We start from the raw sequence: 15,658 nt of genomic DNA on the forward strand, positions 1-15,658 counted from the left end.
CCGCCTAGGGCAGCAAAAAGCTGGTGGCGCTCCTGATAATTACTACTAAAAACATGGACCTCATTCTCCACTACCCTGCACAGTATAGAGTAATTTACATCTGTACAAATGCTATCATCTCATTTAGTATCATTTTACTCCCACTCTGCATGGTGCAAGGCAGCAGATATCAGGCCCACAAATGACAACTCTAAGCTAAATTTGAGACCTACGGTTACAGGGTTAGTTGCACCTCTTCCCCCTTTCTGGTTGCTCTCTGAGTGCACCCCCTTCCAATATTTGGCCTCGTGTCCATAGCTGTCTCTAGGTGAAATCTCGCAATTCTTCTACTTTTTGATCAGAAGGTGAGTCTACTACCCTGTGTACAGCAACTGTATATCACCCTGAAGGTCTGAATGAGTTTCAGTCACCTGCATTTCCTCCCTTCGGGATCATGTGACCAGCAATATTGACCAACAAGCTTCTTAAAACAAAGCATTTTTATTTAGCACTTAGAACAAAGAATTAAAGGCACAAGATTTTAAAATAACGAACATCCTACATGCATATTTAGTGTCATCTAATCTTATGCTTCACTACAAGCTAAATTAGATAGGCTTTCCTCTTAAATTACAAGAACAGAACAGAGACACTTCTCAAAGCCCCAATCCTCCTGTGTCTGTGAGACTCTCAATCTGGTTCTCTCAGTCAGTTGGGAGCATGCCTCCCAGCCCGTCAGTGGCGCCAATTCAGATATTTCTTGGAAGGTGAAAATTCCGGTCCCTCTATCTAACCCCTTGGCAAGGAACCCCATTCCAGACTCTCTTCATCCCCACCCTCCTCCTGTAGGAACCCCAGGTCTCCCTCAGCTCATGAGCCTGCCTCCCTCACACTGCATGAGCTGGTTCTGACAAGAGTCAAGTTCTTGACAGACTCCCTTGCACTTTGCTATATATGAACAGACTTTGCATGTGCCGATCACTGTACCGATTGGGTCGGCCACCACGCCGCACCTGGGCCAAATTTGAGTAGTATTGTAACCACACAGCCAGAGCAATGCTCTGGCTGCGCCAGCAGCAGCCATACTGATTTAGAATAAGATCACTGCTTAAAAGTGATCAGGCCATAGGCCCCGCAGCTCCATGACCTATGCAACTTTGAGCAATTGAAAAATCTTTGGAGAGAGGTTCATTCCCCTCCAGCCTCCCCTCCCACCCCACAAACTGGTGCCACTGCAACCCACACAGACAGACTCGCACTGGCTCTGCTTGTAGCAGTGTGGATGTTTCAGAACCGGTGGCAGCTCAGGCTGGCCAGCCAAGCTCAGACCCAGAGAGACATGAGTACTTAGCCTGAGCTGCCACTAGTGCCACAGCACCACACTGCTATTTTTAGCATACTAGCACAAGTCTGTCTACCTGGGCTGGGAGAGACACTCCCAGCTGCGGTGTAGACAGACCTATTCTGACACTCTCTGTTCAAAGTGGTTCAGATGCTGCCCAAGGACAGCAGGCTTGACTCATTAAGGCTACATACTCTGGCATTGTCTCTTCTTGAACTTTAAATGTAAGCTGTCGAGTGACTAGGAGAAAAGACCTCCTCCCTCTTTCTCTAGGTGGACAGGCCCTGCTACCCAGTCAGACGCTGAGGGTGAAATATGGCACAGAAACCCCACGCTAGTGGCAGATTCAGATACATTATTAATCATTCTCAAAAAACACCCCCACATTTGTCACATCTGCATTTTATTCTCTTTACCAGTTGGACCAAATTCTGTCCTTCCTTGTAATGATGTAAATTGAAAGTGACTCCACTGAAGCTAATAAACTGGTGTAAATCTGGAAAAAAATCTATCTAAGGCTGCCCCTAAAAGTTAGATTGACCTGGGTGCATCACTCAGGGCTTTGAAAAATGTCACTCTCTTTGCGACATACTTAGGTCAATCTAATCCCCACTGTAGATGCAGCTAGATTAGTTTAATAATTATTTTGTCAATTTAGCTACCGCCTCTTGAGGTGGCAGTTTAATTACATCAGTGGAAAAACCCCTTCCGTCAATGTAAGAAGTATTAACACTACAACACTGCAACAGTACAGCTGCAGTGGCATAACTGTGCCACTGTAGTGTAGACTAGAATCTTAGTTCACTCTGCTAATCCTCTCCTGACTGTTACTACTTTGCCTGCTGTATGATATGGTATAATCCTGACATCCCCTTTGGCAAGACTTCTCCCTTCTTCCATAGGTTCTCTGGCAATGAAAATCTGCAGGCAGGATTCTTTAGCAATCAAACTTAGCAACAGGCCTTCCAAACGAGAACTGGAGGAAAAGAACATCCTCCCAAAGCAGACTGATGAGGAGAGACTTGAACTGAGGCAGCAGATTGGAACAAAGCTAACAAGGTAAGACCCAAACACTTTTCTAATGTTTACCATCAAGCAATGGGTTGGTGGGAGAGTGGACTGCAAGATCCAACTTTTATCCTTGGGCTGTGGAGATTTAAGGTCCTCTATTCGCAATGCTCTATGTGAGAAGTCACCCAACAGGATGAAGAAAACCAACAGCTATAGGCTTTGCCTCTGCTTCATTATAATTTCCCATACACAGCCCTATCTCACCCTTGGGGGTCCTTTGCTACAGAAGGGCCCATGGAAATGTGCTTTCTGCATTGGTGCCCATTTTCTACTCCCAAATGAAAAGGTGCAGCTTTGGGGATATTCTGGGCTGTAGCATGTTGAACCCTCTTTATGTATCCTTTTGAGAAACCATTGGTGCTACTATATGACTGATATGAAGCCCCCTCCTGACCGAGTTACCTTTGGAGCAGCTAAATATATTCCTATCCAGCAACACTCATACCTATCACACACAACCTGATTTGGGTGGGTCAGGCTTGGGCAGGGTTTCTCCTTTTGAAAGACTCGTTCATCTCTCTAATCTTATTCCTTTCCACTTGATCTTCTTTTTGCCATGATAGATGTGGGCTAGGGTAGAGAGGTGATTGATAAACATGAAGGAAAGAATTTATTACCTCGCTTCCTCTCAGCAATTAGTTGCATTCAGAATAGTTAGCATTCCTGGACGAAATATGTAAGATGTTCAAGTGCTTTCCTGTATTCTTTTTACCTGTGCTTTCTATATTAAATCTAATGCTCCAACTAGCCTGTGGGATCTGGCAGCAGTATTATGCAGAAGTAGGCAGTAATAATGCTTTATGAATGAAAATTTTCAACTCTACCACTCGCTTAGTAGCTTGGCATAGTGTATTTGCACAAAAAGATCCAAACTGATAGTGAGCTAAAAATAGAAGTGTCAGGAAGAGGAGGAGAAGTGTGTATCTATATGCAACATCTGCTTTATCACATACAGTACTCAGGAGTTTCCCTCAGTGAACCCTGTGTTATTGCTACACGTCAGATTGTTTCTACGAGTGACTCTTAACTTGCATATAGGAACATAGAATGCTATGTTGAATCTGACCAAGGCTCACCTAATTCAGTATCCTGTTTCTGACAATGGTCTACACCGAATGTTTCTGAGAAAGGTACATGAAACCTTGCAGTAAGCAGCTGTAAGATTATTTGCCTCCCCGCATTAGGTATCCTTATAATCCCTATTAGTTAGAGATTGGCTTAAACCTTGAAGTATGTGGTTAAATATCATTCCGGAATGTATATTAATATTAACCATTACAACTTAGAATAATCTGTTTTTATATATAATATATTATGTCCAATCACTTTTTGAATGTTGCTGTGTTTTTGGCCTCAACAACATCCTATGGCCATGAGTTCCACAGATTAATTACATGCTGTATGAAAAAATATTTCCTTTTATTGGTTTGGAATTTGCCACCATTTAATTTTAATGAATGTTGTTTTGTTGTTGTGTTATCATACAGGGAGAATAGAAGCTTCTAATGTACCTTCTCTATCACATTCATTATTTATATAGTATCAGTGGGGTAGCCGTGTTAGTCTGGATCTGTAAAAGCAGCAAAAAGTCCTGTGGCACCTTATAGACTAACAGACGAATAAGTACATTATTTATATACTTATTCCATGTCCCCTCTTACTCATCTCCTTTGTAAGGTAAACAATTCCAGTCTTTTCAATCTCTTTTTATGCCCCTAATCAGTTTTGACACCTTTTTCTGAAATCCCTTTAATTCTGCCATATCTTTGTTGTGATGGGTTAGCAGTATTGCTCAGAGTATTCCAGACAAAGCTGCACCATTGAATTATATCATGGTATTATAATATTTTCCTCATTATTCTCCATCTAGTCCTTATTCATCATAACTTCTTTTTTGACTGCAGCTGCATACTGAGTTGAGGTGTCCAGAGTGACACCCAGATCCTTTTTTATACTTGATACCGTTACTTTAGAGCCCTGCAAGGTATCTGAATGGTTTAATTTTTCCCTCCCCAATGTGCATTACTTTGAATTTGTTGATATTGAACTTCATTTGCCATCATGTTGCCCATTCACCTAGATTGGTTAGGTCCTTCTGAAGTTTTACACTCCTCTCTGGACTTCTCTCATGTAAACAAGTTTGTGTCACCTGCAACTTTTACCACCTCATTACTCATTCCCCTTTCCAGATGATTAATAAACAACACTTCTCCAACTGATTTAACGTCCCTATGGGAACAAGGTGTTTCTGCAGTTTGATTTTCAACTAGGTAAACCAATTTTGACAATAACTGGAACATTTCTTAGTTAGGCCTCGTTCTCAGAACATCACTGCCTTTTTCTCCAGTGCATTCATCTTGCTATTTGTGCTCCTTTACTGTCGGAGGTACGACACTGGATATTGTCTTCTAATGTAGCCATGGGTTGGATAGTGAAAATCCTAAAAGTTTAGAATGATAAAATATCTAAGCTGAGAAAAATACAGGACCTGATTCGTCACTGCATTACTCTAGTTGTATACCAGTGTAACTTCATTGAAGTTCATGGAGTCACAATATGAGTAACATAGTGGTGAATCAGGCTCTGTGACAATTGGAAGTTAGAGTTTTGCATCTCCCTCTGCTGAGTAAAATTAGAAGTAGAGTTAAGAAACTTGGGGGGAAAGATACTTCCTTAGCCAGGCTCCAAATAAAGTAAGTCACAACTGCTGCAAAACTAGACAGGGTTACAGGTCTTAGCAGTAAAAACCTAGAATGTGTCTTATGTCTAACTACAAAATATCAGAGTATAAATCCAGGCTGTCTACAGCTAGCCTGTGGGCTGATAGATATTATATTTATTTGGCTGGAAATGTCTCAAGTTTGGTGTGCAAAAATGTGCCATTTCCGTGGCTTGCAGAATAAGTTTCAGAAAACACAAGTTGATATTTTTTCTGTTGTGTACATAACATTTCAGAACCTCATTACTGCATCCATACTTTGTTGCCACATAATGATGCAAATCTCAAGCAAAATTAAAGGCACACAGGATTTATAGTCTTCAGAGAAGAACTGAGATTCAGACTATGATTGCAGTTGGCAAGTTTAATAATATTTCTGAGGAATTTGTACCATTCCAGCAATGGGTCCCAAAGGTTTGAAATAACCAGTCAATTAAATCACATACATTATTTGCAGAAGAAATATAAACTTCAACAGATAGTTACCATTATCAGCAATGAACAGGATCAATTCGTTTTCACTAGAACACCGATTAGGACACTTCAGTATTTGCGTGCATTCTTCACTATACTTAGTTAAGGAGAGCTCATTAGCTGCAGTATTTGGGAGATCAGAATTTATATCTAAGAAGAGTGTGTTATTTAAAAAAGAAGTTTATGGGCAGACATGCTAAGATTTTGATCTCTGACCTACTGCACAGGGTCAAAATCACCCCTGTGTAATTACACTGACTCAGAAGTGTCTGTTCATATTGTATTTAAATGTTGCTAGAAACAACTAAATCTCAAATCGTTCTCAGAAAATGCTTGTGACTCTATTATTGTGTCTGCCAACTCGTAGCCAGATACCATAGCACATTTAATAAATTATCAAAGTTCACCAGCTGGACCAGTTCTGGCCTGATTTGCACCCCAGTGATGCCGCAGCAGTAAATAGGGCTGCCGAGCATATCCCGCAGCAGAATTTGGCCTACAATATGCTTTTTGCATCATGGCAATGGTAAGATTCAACGCAGGATCTTCACAGTCCATAATAACAACACTCAACACCTGTATAGCGCTTCGCACAAGTAGTAAGTATCAATGTCCCCATTTTACAGATCAGGAAACTGAGGTTCAGAGAAGTAAAGTGACTTGCCCAAGGCCACAAAATGAGTCTGTGACAAGCAGGAAGAAAACCCAGGTCTCTTGAATCCCAGTCACATGCATTGGGCGTGGGACCATGCTCTATGACCCATCAATTCAGAAGCAGCAATGCTAGCAAGTGGCTATATGGAATCCTCCCTGTGGCCAAATTAGAAGAAGCTGTTCCAAGATGTCGGTTTCTAGTAGTGAAACAAGATACAAACCGAAGGACAGTAACACTCACAAGATGAGGGTAGGAGTTGAACATTGTAGACCAGTTCCTCGGCTGCTGTACATCATCATATTTCCATTGACTCCCATGGAGCTATGCTGGATTACACCAGCTGAGGATGTGGCACTTCAAACAAATCTTTTTTAAAAACTGTGTATTTCAAAGTTTGTATTTGGAAACTTCTTTATTAGGCATGCTCACCTGCTCACCTACACCTCCTATTGTTTGTGTTTTCTGGTGCCTCCTCGACCCCCCCAGCTGCAAAATAAGGCAGAGGTGTGCGGTGTAAGTGACGCTGGGCCAGAATATGGTAATTTAAGCAAAATTAGGACCTTAGAGTTGTCACAGTTACTGGCTGAACTGCACCCTGGCCCCTCCTGGTTCTTTAAGTGCACCCCCGCTCAGCTCTCAGGTGTCTAGCCATCACCTGGCTCCAGATGGAACCACACCATTCTCCCACACTCAGACGGAGCCCTGGGTTATTAACATGGATTATTTTAGGAGGCCTCACTTAGGATTAGATCCTACAACTCAATTCCCCTCTGCGGCAATGACAGTGGCAATTAGTGACCAAACAGCTTCCTTGGTACCATTTTTTTAAAGCAGAAGCATTTCAGAGAAAACATATCTTCAAAACAGTAAACCAGACTCTGCATATCAAGCTTTTCCCAAGGAGTTACCATTCCCTGGATCTGGGGAGGCCCAGTTTCTTTAGACTTACTCCACAAAGTCTCTTTCTGAGTTGGCCTGTCTTAGATAGCTGCAGACAAGTAACTCCTCTGGTACCCCAGAGAAAGGCTTTTTAATTTTTTTGTGTTCTTTTGATCTCTAGCCTCCTAGCTTTGACAAAATAAGGCTTGCAACTTACTAGAGATCAGACTCAGGAATCTTGATGCTAATAGTGTGACCCATTGTCTTTCAAGTGTGTGTTGAGGTGTCTTTATCTAGCTATATTGTGTTGTTATCCTGTTTGCCATTCCAACAGTCCCATGTTAAAATAGATCAATACAGGATAATCTACTAACCCAATATACCATAACTCCCCCTTCCCAACCATCTCACATACAATGTTAGTAAAATGGTTACATCTCCGTATGCATAACATCATTACGTATCCGCTCTTTCTGTCACAAACTCATCCTCAGAGTTGTGGTGTTGCAGCACTGTGTGGTATATGCCAATATTGCCCTCAGGAGGGCAGGTCAGAGGAGTGTCACACCATCTTCCAGACAATGTACATATGCTCTAGGCATTTTGGCCAGGTGCCCGTTAGGCCTGCAGAGAGCAGATGTAAATTGCCATCCCTTCTGCAGCAATATTTGGAGCATGTGCTGTGCCCCTGCCACACACTGTTATTTGCAAAGCCATGTCTAAGCATTGCCATGCTCAAAATGTCCTTTGAAACCAGGGTCGGCTCCAGCTTTTTTGCCACTTCAAGCGGCGAAGTGAAAAAAAAAAGGATAAAGACACGATCGGTGGCACTTCGGCGGCAGCTCTGCAGCACTGCTTCATTCTTCAGCGACGGGTCCTTTGCTCTGAAAGGGACTGAGGGACCCGCCGCCGAAGACCTGGACGTGTCACCCCTTTCCCTTGGCCTCCCCAAGCACCTGCTTCCTTGGCTGGTGCCTGGAGCCAGCCCTGTTTGAAACCCATCAAAAGTAGCACAGAGTAACCATGACTGCCATCCTGTCTCCATCCACACATATAAGAATTAAAAGGATTCAGTTAAATAACAAACAAAGGATTCCCTTTCCAACACACATGCATTCTCTTTTGTCATATGCCCTCATCCTCACATATCTGCGTAAGGGACAACTAGATGTTGTGTTGAGATCTGCAGTGTAAATAAGACAGTGTTAACCAGCACATACTTCAGTAACATGCTCCACAGAAAGGTGTAAGAAGATAGTGCTCTGCGTTATCTTTTGTTCTATATTCCTAAATTTTTTCGTTCTGCAAAAACATTGCAGAGCAGTGTCTATACCACCGCAACTGGAAAATCTGATTTGAGGCAATGCAGATAATACACTGCATGTATCACAAGACAAATATGATGTATGAGACTAGTCTATGAAACACTATACATATAATATATCAATAAAACCACGTGTGACACAATACAATACCACAGATTATTAAAAAATAAGAATGAAGTAGTTGTGGTTTGGCAATATTGTGGTAAAAATCACACATCAAATCTGTTATTGAATAGCAGACTTGACAGATGGTGGTCTCCCACTGTTTTATTGGGGAAGATAATCTCTTCTGAATACACCCTACCTATGCTGTGTCTGCCTTGACTGTGCTGAAAAACATTGCCTAGGAACAGAGGCATCAGCTTATCCATGGAATTCCCATGGAGGTAAAAGATCACCATACAATTCTGAAATGTCACGTATCTGTTGTGGGATTTTATGGCCTGTTCAAATCAAGATCTGATTGCCTATGTGTGTGAGAGAGTGTGTGTGCACGCACACAGGGGAGAAAGGGGGAAGAGTGGACAGATGAAATGGAGTGAAGAGGAAAGAGAACTGGGCAGGTAGGAAGAAGGTGGAAGGGAAATGATGTCATCAGTTCAGATATGATTTGACCATAAGGCTGGCAGAAATGTCATAAGTATGAAAGTACTGTAAATCTGCAGTGTTTGCATAACAGCAAGCACCAGGGCTATTTGGATAGTCAAATTGTCTTCAGATAATTTGACTCGTCTGAAATTTGCTTCACTGTTTAAATGTAATGCAATAAAATACAATCAAATTGTTTAAGTTAGCTGCATTTTTCAGGTTGACAGATCCTTATAGAGAGTGATGTGTTCAGAGGAGATATTATTAGCCCATTGGCAGAGACGGTACTTCTTGGTAGAAAGCTGTCCAAAAGAATTTATTCTTAACAATAAAATTTGACAAATATTTCTGTAAGGGACCATGGCATCTTTTATGCCTGAAAAAGTAGACCAGCAGTTGTTGAACATGCCATTCAGAGGATGGCTTGCTGGCACCTTCAGAAACATCATGCCATGGTGTTGACAGATAGAGCAAGGACTGCAACCGTGACCTCTATTCCTAAAACAGCACTAGTGATACTGATCAACCAATTCTCACATCAGCAGGTTTTTCATTTCAGGCTCCAAATATGAACTTTGAGAGACAAAGTCAGTTGGTTGTAACATGGGGAAAATGCTAAATATCCCTCAGAATCACTGCCATGGCCACACACACATTATTCAGTGATAGAGTAATTGCGGTCGTACTGTACTACATGTCTTCACCAACTAGCCCATGAATTGCTCAATGTTTTTAAGTGCACAAAGGCTCTTTAAAAGGCCTGCAAGAAACAGCCAAAAGTGATCATTTTTGTTTACTGAAAGTTTTCTGCTATGAGGACAGAGACAGCTTTTTTAAATGATTTATTATTTAACCAATCCCACGAAGGGTGCACAGGCTTTATTCAGTCACAGACTGGCTGCAAGATGGCCTCTGCCGATCATGACTGAGTGATTGTTCTGGACCCAGTTCTCAAGATTTTCATTCTCTCACTATCTCAGAATCATTTAGGGATAATCAGGCAGTGAGACTGGGCTTTGCTCAGAGATTTAATTTTAGTTCTTTAATGTGAAATCATTTCTTCCTGTTTACCTCTGAGGTCTGCAATTCTACCATTGATTGTTAGGCTTCAGTAATGAGAGAGAAACATTCCTCAAGGCAACAACTCATCCTTAGTGGCAGCAGAGTGTTTGGAGCTTGCCTCCTCACATTTTGCGTGTTAAGGGAAAAACTACGTGGAAAATAGAATTGTAGCAAACAAGCTCCTCTAAATCCTGGATTCACGGGAAGGGTCCAGCAGAACTAAGAAAAGCTGAAGAGAGCTGAGCCTGTGTTTTCACGATGATGGTTAGACCGAGTGTAACAGGGTGTGCCTTCTCTCCTGACATCTTGACCCACAGAAACTGCCTAGACTCCCCCTAGCTACACATTCACAGTGCTATTTATTTTGAGTTCCCTCCACCAATAGCAGAACAGTCTTTGTGCAATAGTCTGTTTACAGTATCTTCTATGCTTTTGACCCTCTCATGAGGACTTGACTCAACTAGCCCTCCCTGTCCTCCCCCCATTCCGCTTCCTTCCTGTGCCTTTTGATCAGATTTGGGATGATGGGCTACTTGGCTCTCTATACCCACCAGCCTGTTTATCTAATTACCTCAGTCAGCTTTCCCTGGGAAACTAATTGGCATCTGAAGGTTATGTCTACACAGCAAATTAAAATCCACAGCTGGCCCGTACCAGCTGACTCGGGCTGTGGTTCTGTTTCTGAGCCCAGAAGATTACACAGCAATGAAATAGCTCTGCAGCCCAAGCCCTGTGAGCCCAAGTCAGCTGGCTTGGAACAGCCGTGGGTTTTTCTTTGCTGTGTAGATGTACCGTAACTGATGAGAGTGCAGGCTCACCTGTTCACTCCCTGCATCCAAGATCAATGGCATTTTTTCTTCCTGTCAGAGCTTGATGAAAGAAAACATATTTTTCTGGACACCCCAAGGTTATTACTGCTATTATCATCAGGTGGGATGCTGTCAGAGAGTTATCGTGGGAGGCAAGAAAATGGCAAACTGATCTAAGTAATTATTGCACCTTTGAGGCCTAATCCAGCATCCCTGAACTCTGTGTGAGCTCAGTTGGGTTGAAAGGAAGGATGGCCTTTTGCAATTAAAGAACTGAACTGGGCCTCAGGAGATGAGGGTTACAGTGGCACCTACAGCCCCACCCTCCACCCCTGAGTTCGTGGCCACATTTTGCTTAGTACTGAAAATGCACAGTAAGACAGTCACTGTCCCAAAAAACTTAAAATCTACATGGACAAATCAGAGTCCCATTTTACAGATAGGGAACCGAGGCACTGAGAGACTAAAGGTGGGATTCACAAAGGTATTTAGACACCTAACTGCCACTGATTTCAATGGGCATTAGGGGACTCAGTACCTTGGTGAAGTACCTCAGTATGCCAAGGGCCAGATTTGTAAGGGTATTTAGGCATCTAAAGATGAAGACAGGCATCTAGAAGAATTTCCAAAAGCACCTCGCCATTGAAATGTATGGGAGTTAGGTACCTAGATGCTTTTGAAATTCCCACTAGACACTTATCTGCATATTTAGACACCAAAATACCTTTACAAATCTAGCTCTAAATGTCTTGCCCAAGGTCACAGAGAAAGTCTCCTCTATTGCAATGTCCTTGTCGAGAGTTTAATTTATGAGAGTCCCAGTGGGGCTTAAAGATCAGAGTATTTTAAAGTGTAAAGGGATAATGATCCTTTAGACCATTTAGGCCAGGATTATATCTCCTGTTCTATTTTGCAGAAAGGAAAAGGTTGTCAGGCCTCCCCCTCCACTTTCTTTGTTTAACATCCATTTTAATTAGGAAATATTCCTTATGAAAAGGTTAGTAGTCCCCCAGAGACCATTACACTTGGATTGGGATATTAAAGCAGGCTTCTAGTTTGGTGAAGTTTCTTCAGCCTTCAAAATACAGCCTGAATGCTACTGGCGAAGAGGGGTGGGTATGCAGGAGAAGGTGGTGGTGTGTGCATGGGTATTTTAAAAGATGATCTATGAAAGGATGTCAGTGAGCACTGGACTGAGTCCTTGAAAATTCATGGAGAATTTAAAAAGCTAATGTAAAATATTATTTAGAGACAATACTTCTAACATACCATGTTGGTTTTTTATATCCCTCTGCATGTTTTTTCTTTGTGTGCTCATGTTTTGTTCCCACCTCCTCCTCCCAACCCCATTTTTATTTATTATTATTATTTAAGGATATTTTTATGGAAACAGAATCTTTGCTACTTTAGAGATTATCAATTCCTGCTGCTAATTCCTCATTTGAAATAATAATCCTCTTTGCAACATTACATTTGTTTGCTGTGGAAATAGTTATGATGTAATGACTTCCTGGCCCAAATTCAGCACAAGTGTAAACAGGTGCAACTCCCTGACCCTAATTGAGGAAGTACGTCCAACAGAGGAAAGACATTTTGGTGCAAATCCAGCATAACTCTACTGAGGTCATTGCAATTAACTCCCAATACTCTGGTGTAACTGATACAAAACTGTCCTTTGATCTCTAAAATGATAATAAGAAGAAGAATTTCAAAGTTTTGCAAGAGGCAAAAGGCATCTGTGTCTTTAACTGTTGCACTTCTGCTTAGTGAACCAGATTTAACAGAGTAAACACTTCCAGTATTGTATGCATCTGGTACAGCATTATTTTCATTAAACTTCCAGGGAAATGCTATCAGTTAAAAGATTACTCCTGTGCTTTGCTAATGTGAAATCTAAGAACAGGAAGGGGTTGTGAATGTACCAGTAGCTAACTAGGAATAAGTAGTTGTTGAGACTGTTAGAGGACAGGAGACATACACATTGAATAAGTAATGGCTAAACCCAAAATTCATGAAGACATTAAAAAAAGATGAGGGGTGATTTTACATGTGGTAACACACAGAAAAGATTCATAATAATAAAAACAAATGAAAACAACAAATCTGACTACCAAATAACTACTGTAGGAAAAGCTATATCTAACATGTACTTTTTAGAGAGACAAGGTGGCTGAGGTAATATCTTCTACTGGACCTACTTCTGTTGGTGAGAGATAGAAGCTTTTGAGCTTCCACTTTCTTCAGGTCTGGGAAACATATTCAGTGTGCCACAGCTAAATTCCAGGTGGAACAGATTGTTCAGCATAAGTGATTAACACACATTTCAAGAGACCATTCAAGGTGAAGTCACATTTCCCAGACCTGGAGAAGAGTTCTGTATAAGCTCGAAAGTTTGTCTCTTTCACCAACAAAAGTTGGTCCAATAAAAGACATTACCTCACACGCTTTGTGTGTCTGATATTCTGGGACCAGCACAGCTACAACAATCCTGCGACCATCCACTACTCTTGATCCACTACTCTTCCTAGCAGAGTGAGAATCTGAAATGCCTCCAGCCTGAAGTAGTTAACCACTTTTAAATATCAAAAACCTATGCAGTTCCCAGATTTTTCCACTTCATTAACCATATAGAAAGAGAGAGTGTGTAGATCATATTATTTCCCATGCATCCCTTCCCTCAGAACCTTACTTTCCATGTTTTAAATTGTTGAAAATGTTGTTATTTTTAATTTTAAAAACACATCTTTGGAATTCTTGTGGATAGTAAGACTCAATGAACAGTCTAATTTCTGGTTTAATGTTTGGAAGGTGAGGTTTCTTTATGATATCCCTGGAATCTAAAACTAATTGTTTGGAATTAATTTTGATTTATTACATGATTTTTACCTGTTGTCTGTATGCCATTGTTCACCCCGGCACTGACAAGTCTTTTCAGTGCGAACTAATTTTGTCGGAGGGTACAAAGAACAACTCCATTTGCCTGTTTTCTTTGAATAGTCTGTATTTGCTATAATAGTGGAAATTTTGCAGCATTAAGCGGTACAAGTACTGAAGTATTGAGTGTATGGATTATAACTGATAGAATTCCCAATATGTGATTCCTCATTTGGATGCATACTTATATTTAAGGAACACATGAATAAATGAAGTAGCAAATAGTTGTATGCACTTTATAGAGACCTTTTTAAAAAAAAAGGCTAATTGAATATTGATAACACTAGAAATGGAAGGCATCTATTTATTCACAGAACGCGCATAGTAAGGGGAGCCATAGTAAATCCACACTGGCCACCAACAGGTCTCAGCCTTGCACTGGATGAATCATCTCTATAGGTGACAGGGTTCTTCTCTTTCCATACCCATTCAGTCTTTACCTTCTATGTTGAGTCTTCCAGCAAGTGTGCCAGTGGGATTGTGCTTTTATTATTTGAAACACCTATGTACCCAGGGTTGGAGAGAGACCACCTATGCATTTCACATAAGCTGCCAAACAACCATCAGATGAACATGACTTTAGTTACTGTTACCCTTAGCTGGATTTGAAGAAGTGACTGAGAGTTGAAAGGTTTTAGGTTCCATCATCTATCCCTTTATTTAAGAGAAGAGTCCAAAGGACTGCACGGGAAGCTATTAGATGACAGATGATTAATGACTCCACTGCAGTTACACCAGGGACCAGATGGTTTCACAGTGGAGCCTCCAAGTATTAGATCGCCACAGCAATACATGAAAACCAAATAAAAGTAAGAGGGGACAGCAAAGGGCCTTCTAAGCTGTGATACGTGGGGCAGGGGGAAACAGAGAATTTTAGGTCACAAGGAGGAACTTGTAAAGGGGAGAGGGGCAATAGCTGAGTATCCATGAGGTTCTTCCCCTCCAAAACGTTCATATAAAACATACATTTAGAGGCCTGTTCCTGAAAAGGAAAATGAGTTCATGCACAGCACAGATTTAGAGGGACACAAAATTAATTAGAGAACAGATCTATTAAACCATAGTTGTGACCTTGGCCTGGGAACATGAGAAGATCTACTAACCTCTCTGTAATCTCCATTGTGCCTTTTTATTCTATAGGTAATGCATTGTAATTAATTGAACTCAGGGCAGGAAGACAGGAAATCCTGAGCTCTAATCCTGGTTCTGGATTATTGCTGCTCCTGTTAGACTTGTGAAATTAAATTTTGGACCAGTGTTTCTGTGTCTGGAGAACTCATTTTCTTTCTGCGATACAGTGTGTACAATAAGAGTACAGCTGAACAAGATCTTAGCATTTTAGAATAACATGTTTGCTTTGTTACTATGGGTTCTAATATTCACCTAATAGTCATCTAGCAAATCTTAGTTCCCCAGTCAGCCTTTGTGAAGTTTTTTTTATTTTGTTGCCCATGAAATATATTTTTGAATTAGCTAATTCATAGTAGGTACTCTCCTTTCAAAGATTAGGAATTTGAGAACTCAGCGTTTCCCCAGAGGGAAATGTTATTGCTGTAGAGTTCTTATTGCATTGTAGATGCAATTATTATACTTCTGTCATTCTTATTTTAATGAAACAGTAAAGTATAAAGGCTGTTCCATTTGGGGATGGAGGGCTAAAACCTGATCCTGAATGACAGAAATCAAAGAGAATTTTGTTGTTAATTTCAGTGGGAAGAGGATCAGGGCCTTAGTGACTGACTTTTGTGCTAGGCTATGGCTTCATCTTTTGAAAGCCCTGAGAAATGCAATAATTCTCCAAGAAAATACTGAGTGCCTGCC

General features: G+C 41.1%; 2 protein-coding genes across 11 annotated transcripts in view; one reads left to right on the plus strand and one right to left on the minus strand.

Moving 5' to 3' along the window:
- PHACTR1 (phosphatase and actin regulator 1) overlaps positions 1-15,658 on the plus strand; it is a 460,275-nt gene that overhangs the window by 398,934 nt on the left and 45,683 nt on the right. For all 10 annotated transcript variants that reach the window (XR_007772753.1, XM_050941593.1, XM_050941595.1 and 7 more), the window contains one exon: positions 2,224-2,380. Coding sequence is in view for 9 of the 10 variants with exons in the window: in XM_050941593.1 (XP_050797550.1) it covers positions 2,224-2,380 (157 nt within the window). In the remaining variant the exon portion in view is untranslated. The remainder of the gene's footprint in view (positions 1-2,223; positions 2,381-15,658) is intronic.
- The window catches only part of GFOD1 (glucose-fructose oxidoreductase domain containing 1), a 541,281-nt gene that overhangs the window by 313,114 nt on the left and 212,509 nt on the right, over positions 1-15,658 (minus strand). The window lies entirely within an intron of this gene.

The sequence above is a fragment of the Gopherus flavomarginatus genome, chromosome 2 (genome assembly GCF_025201925.1).
Source record: "Gopherus flavomarginatus isolate rGopFla2 chromosome 2, rGopFla2.mat.asm, whole genome shotgun sequence".
NCBI classification, from domain to species: domain Eukaryota; kingdom Metazoa; phylum Chordata; order Testudines; family Testudinidae; genus Gopherus; species Gopherus flavomarginatus.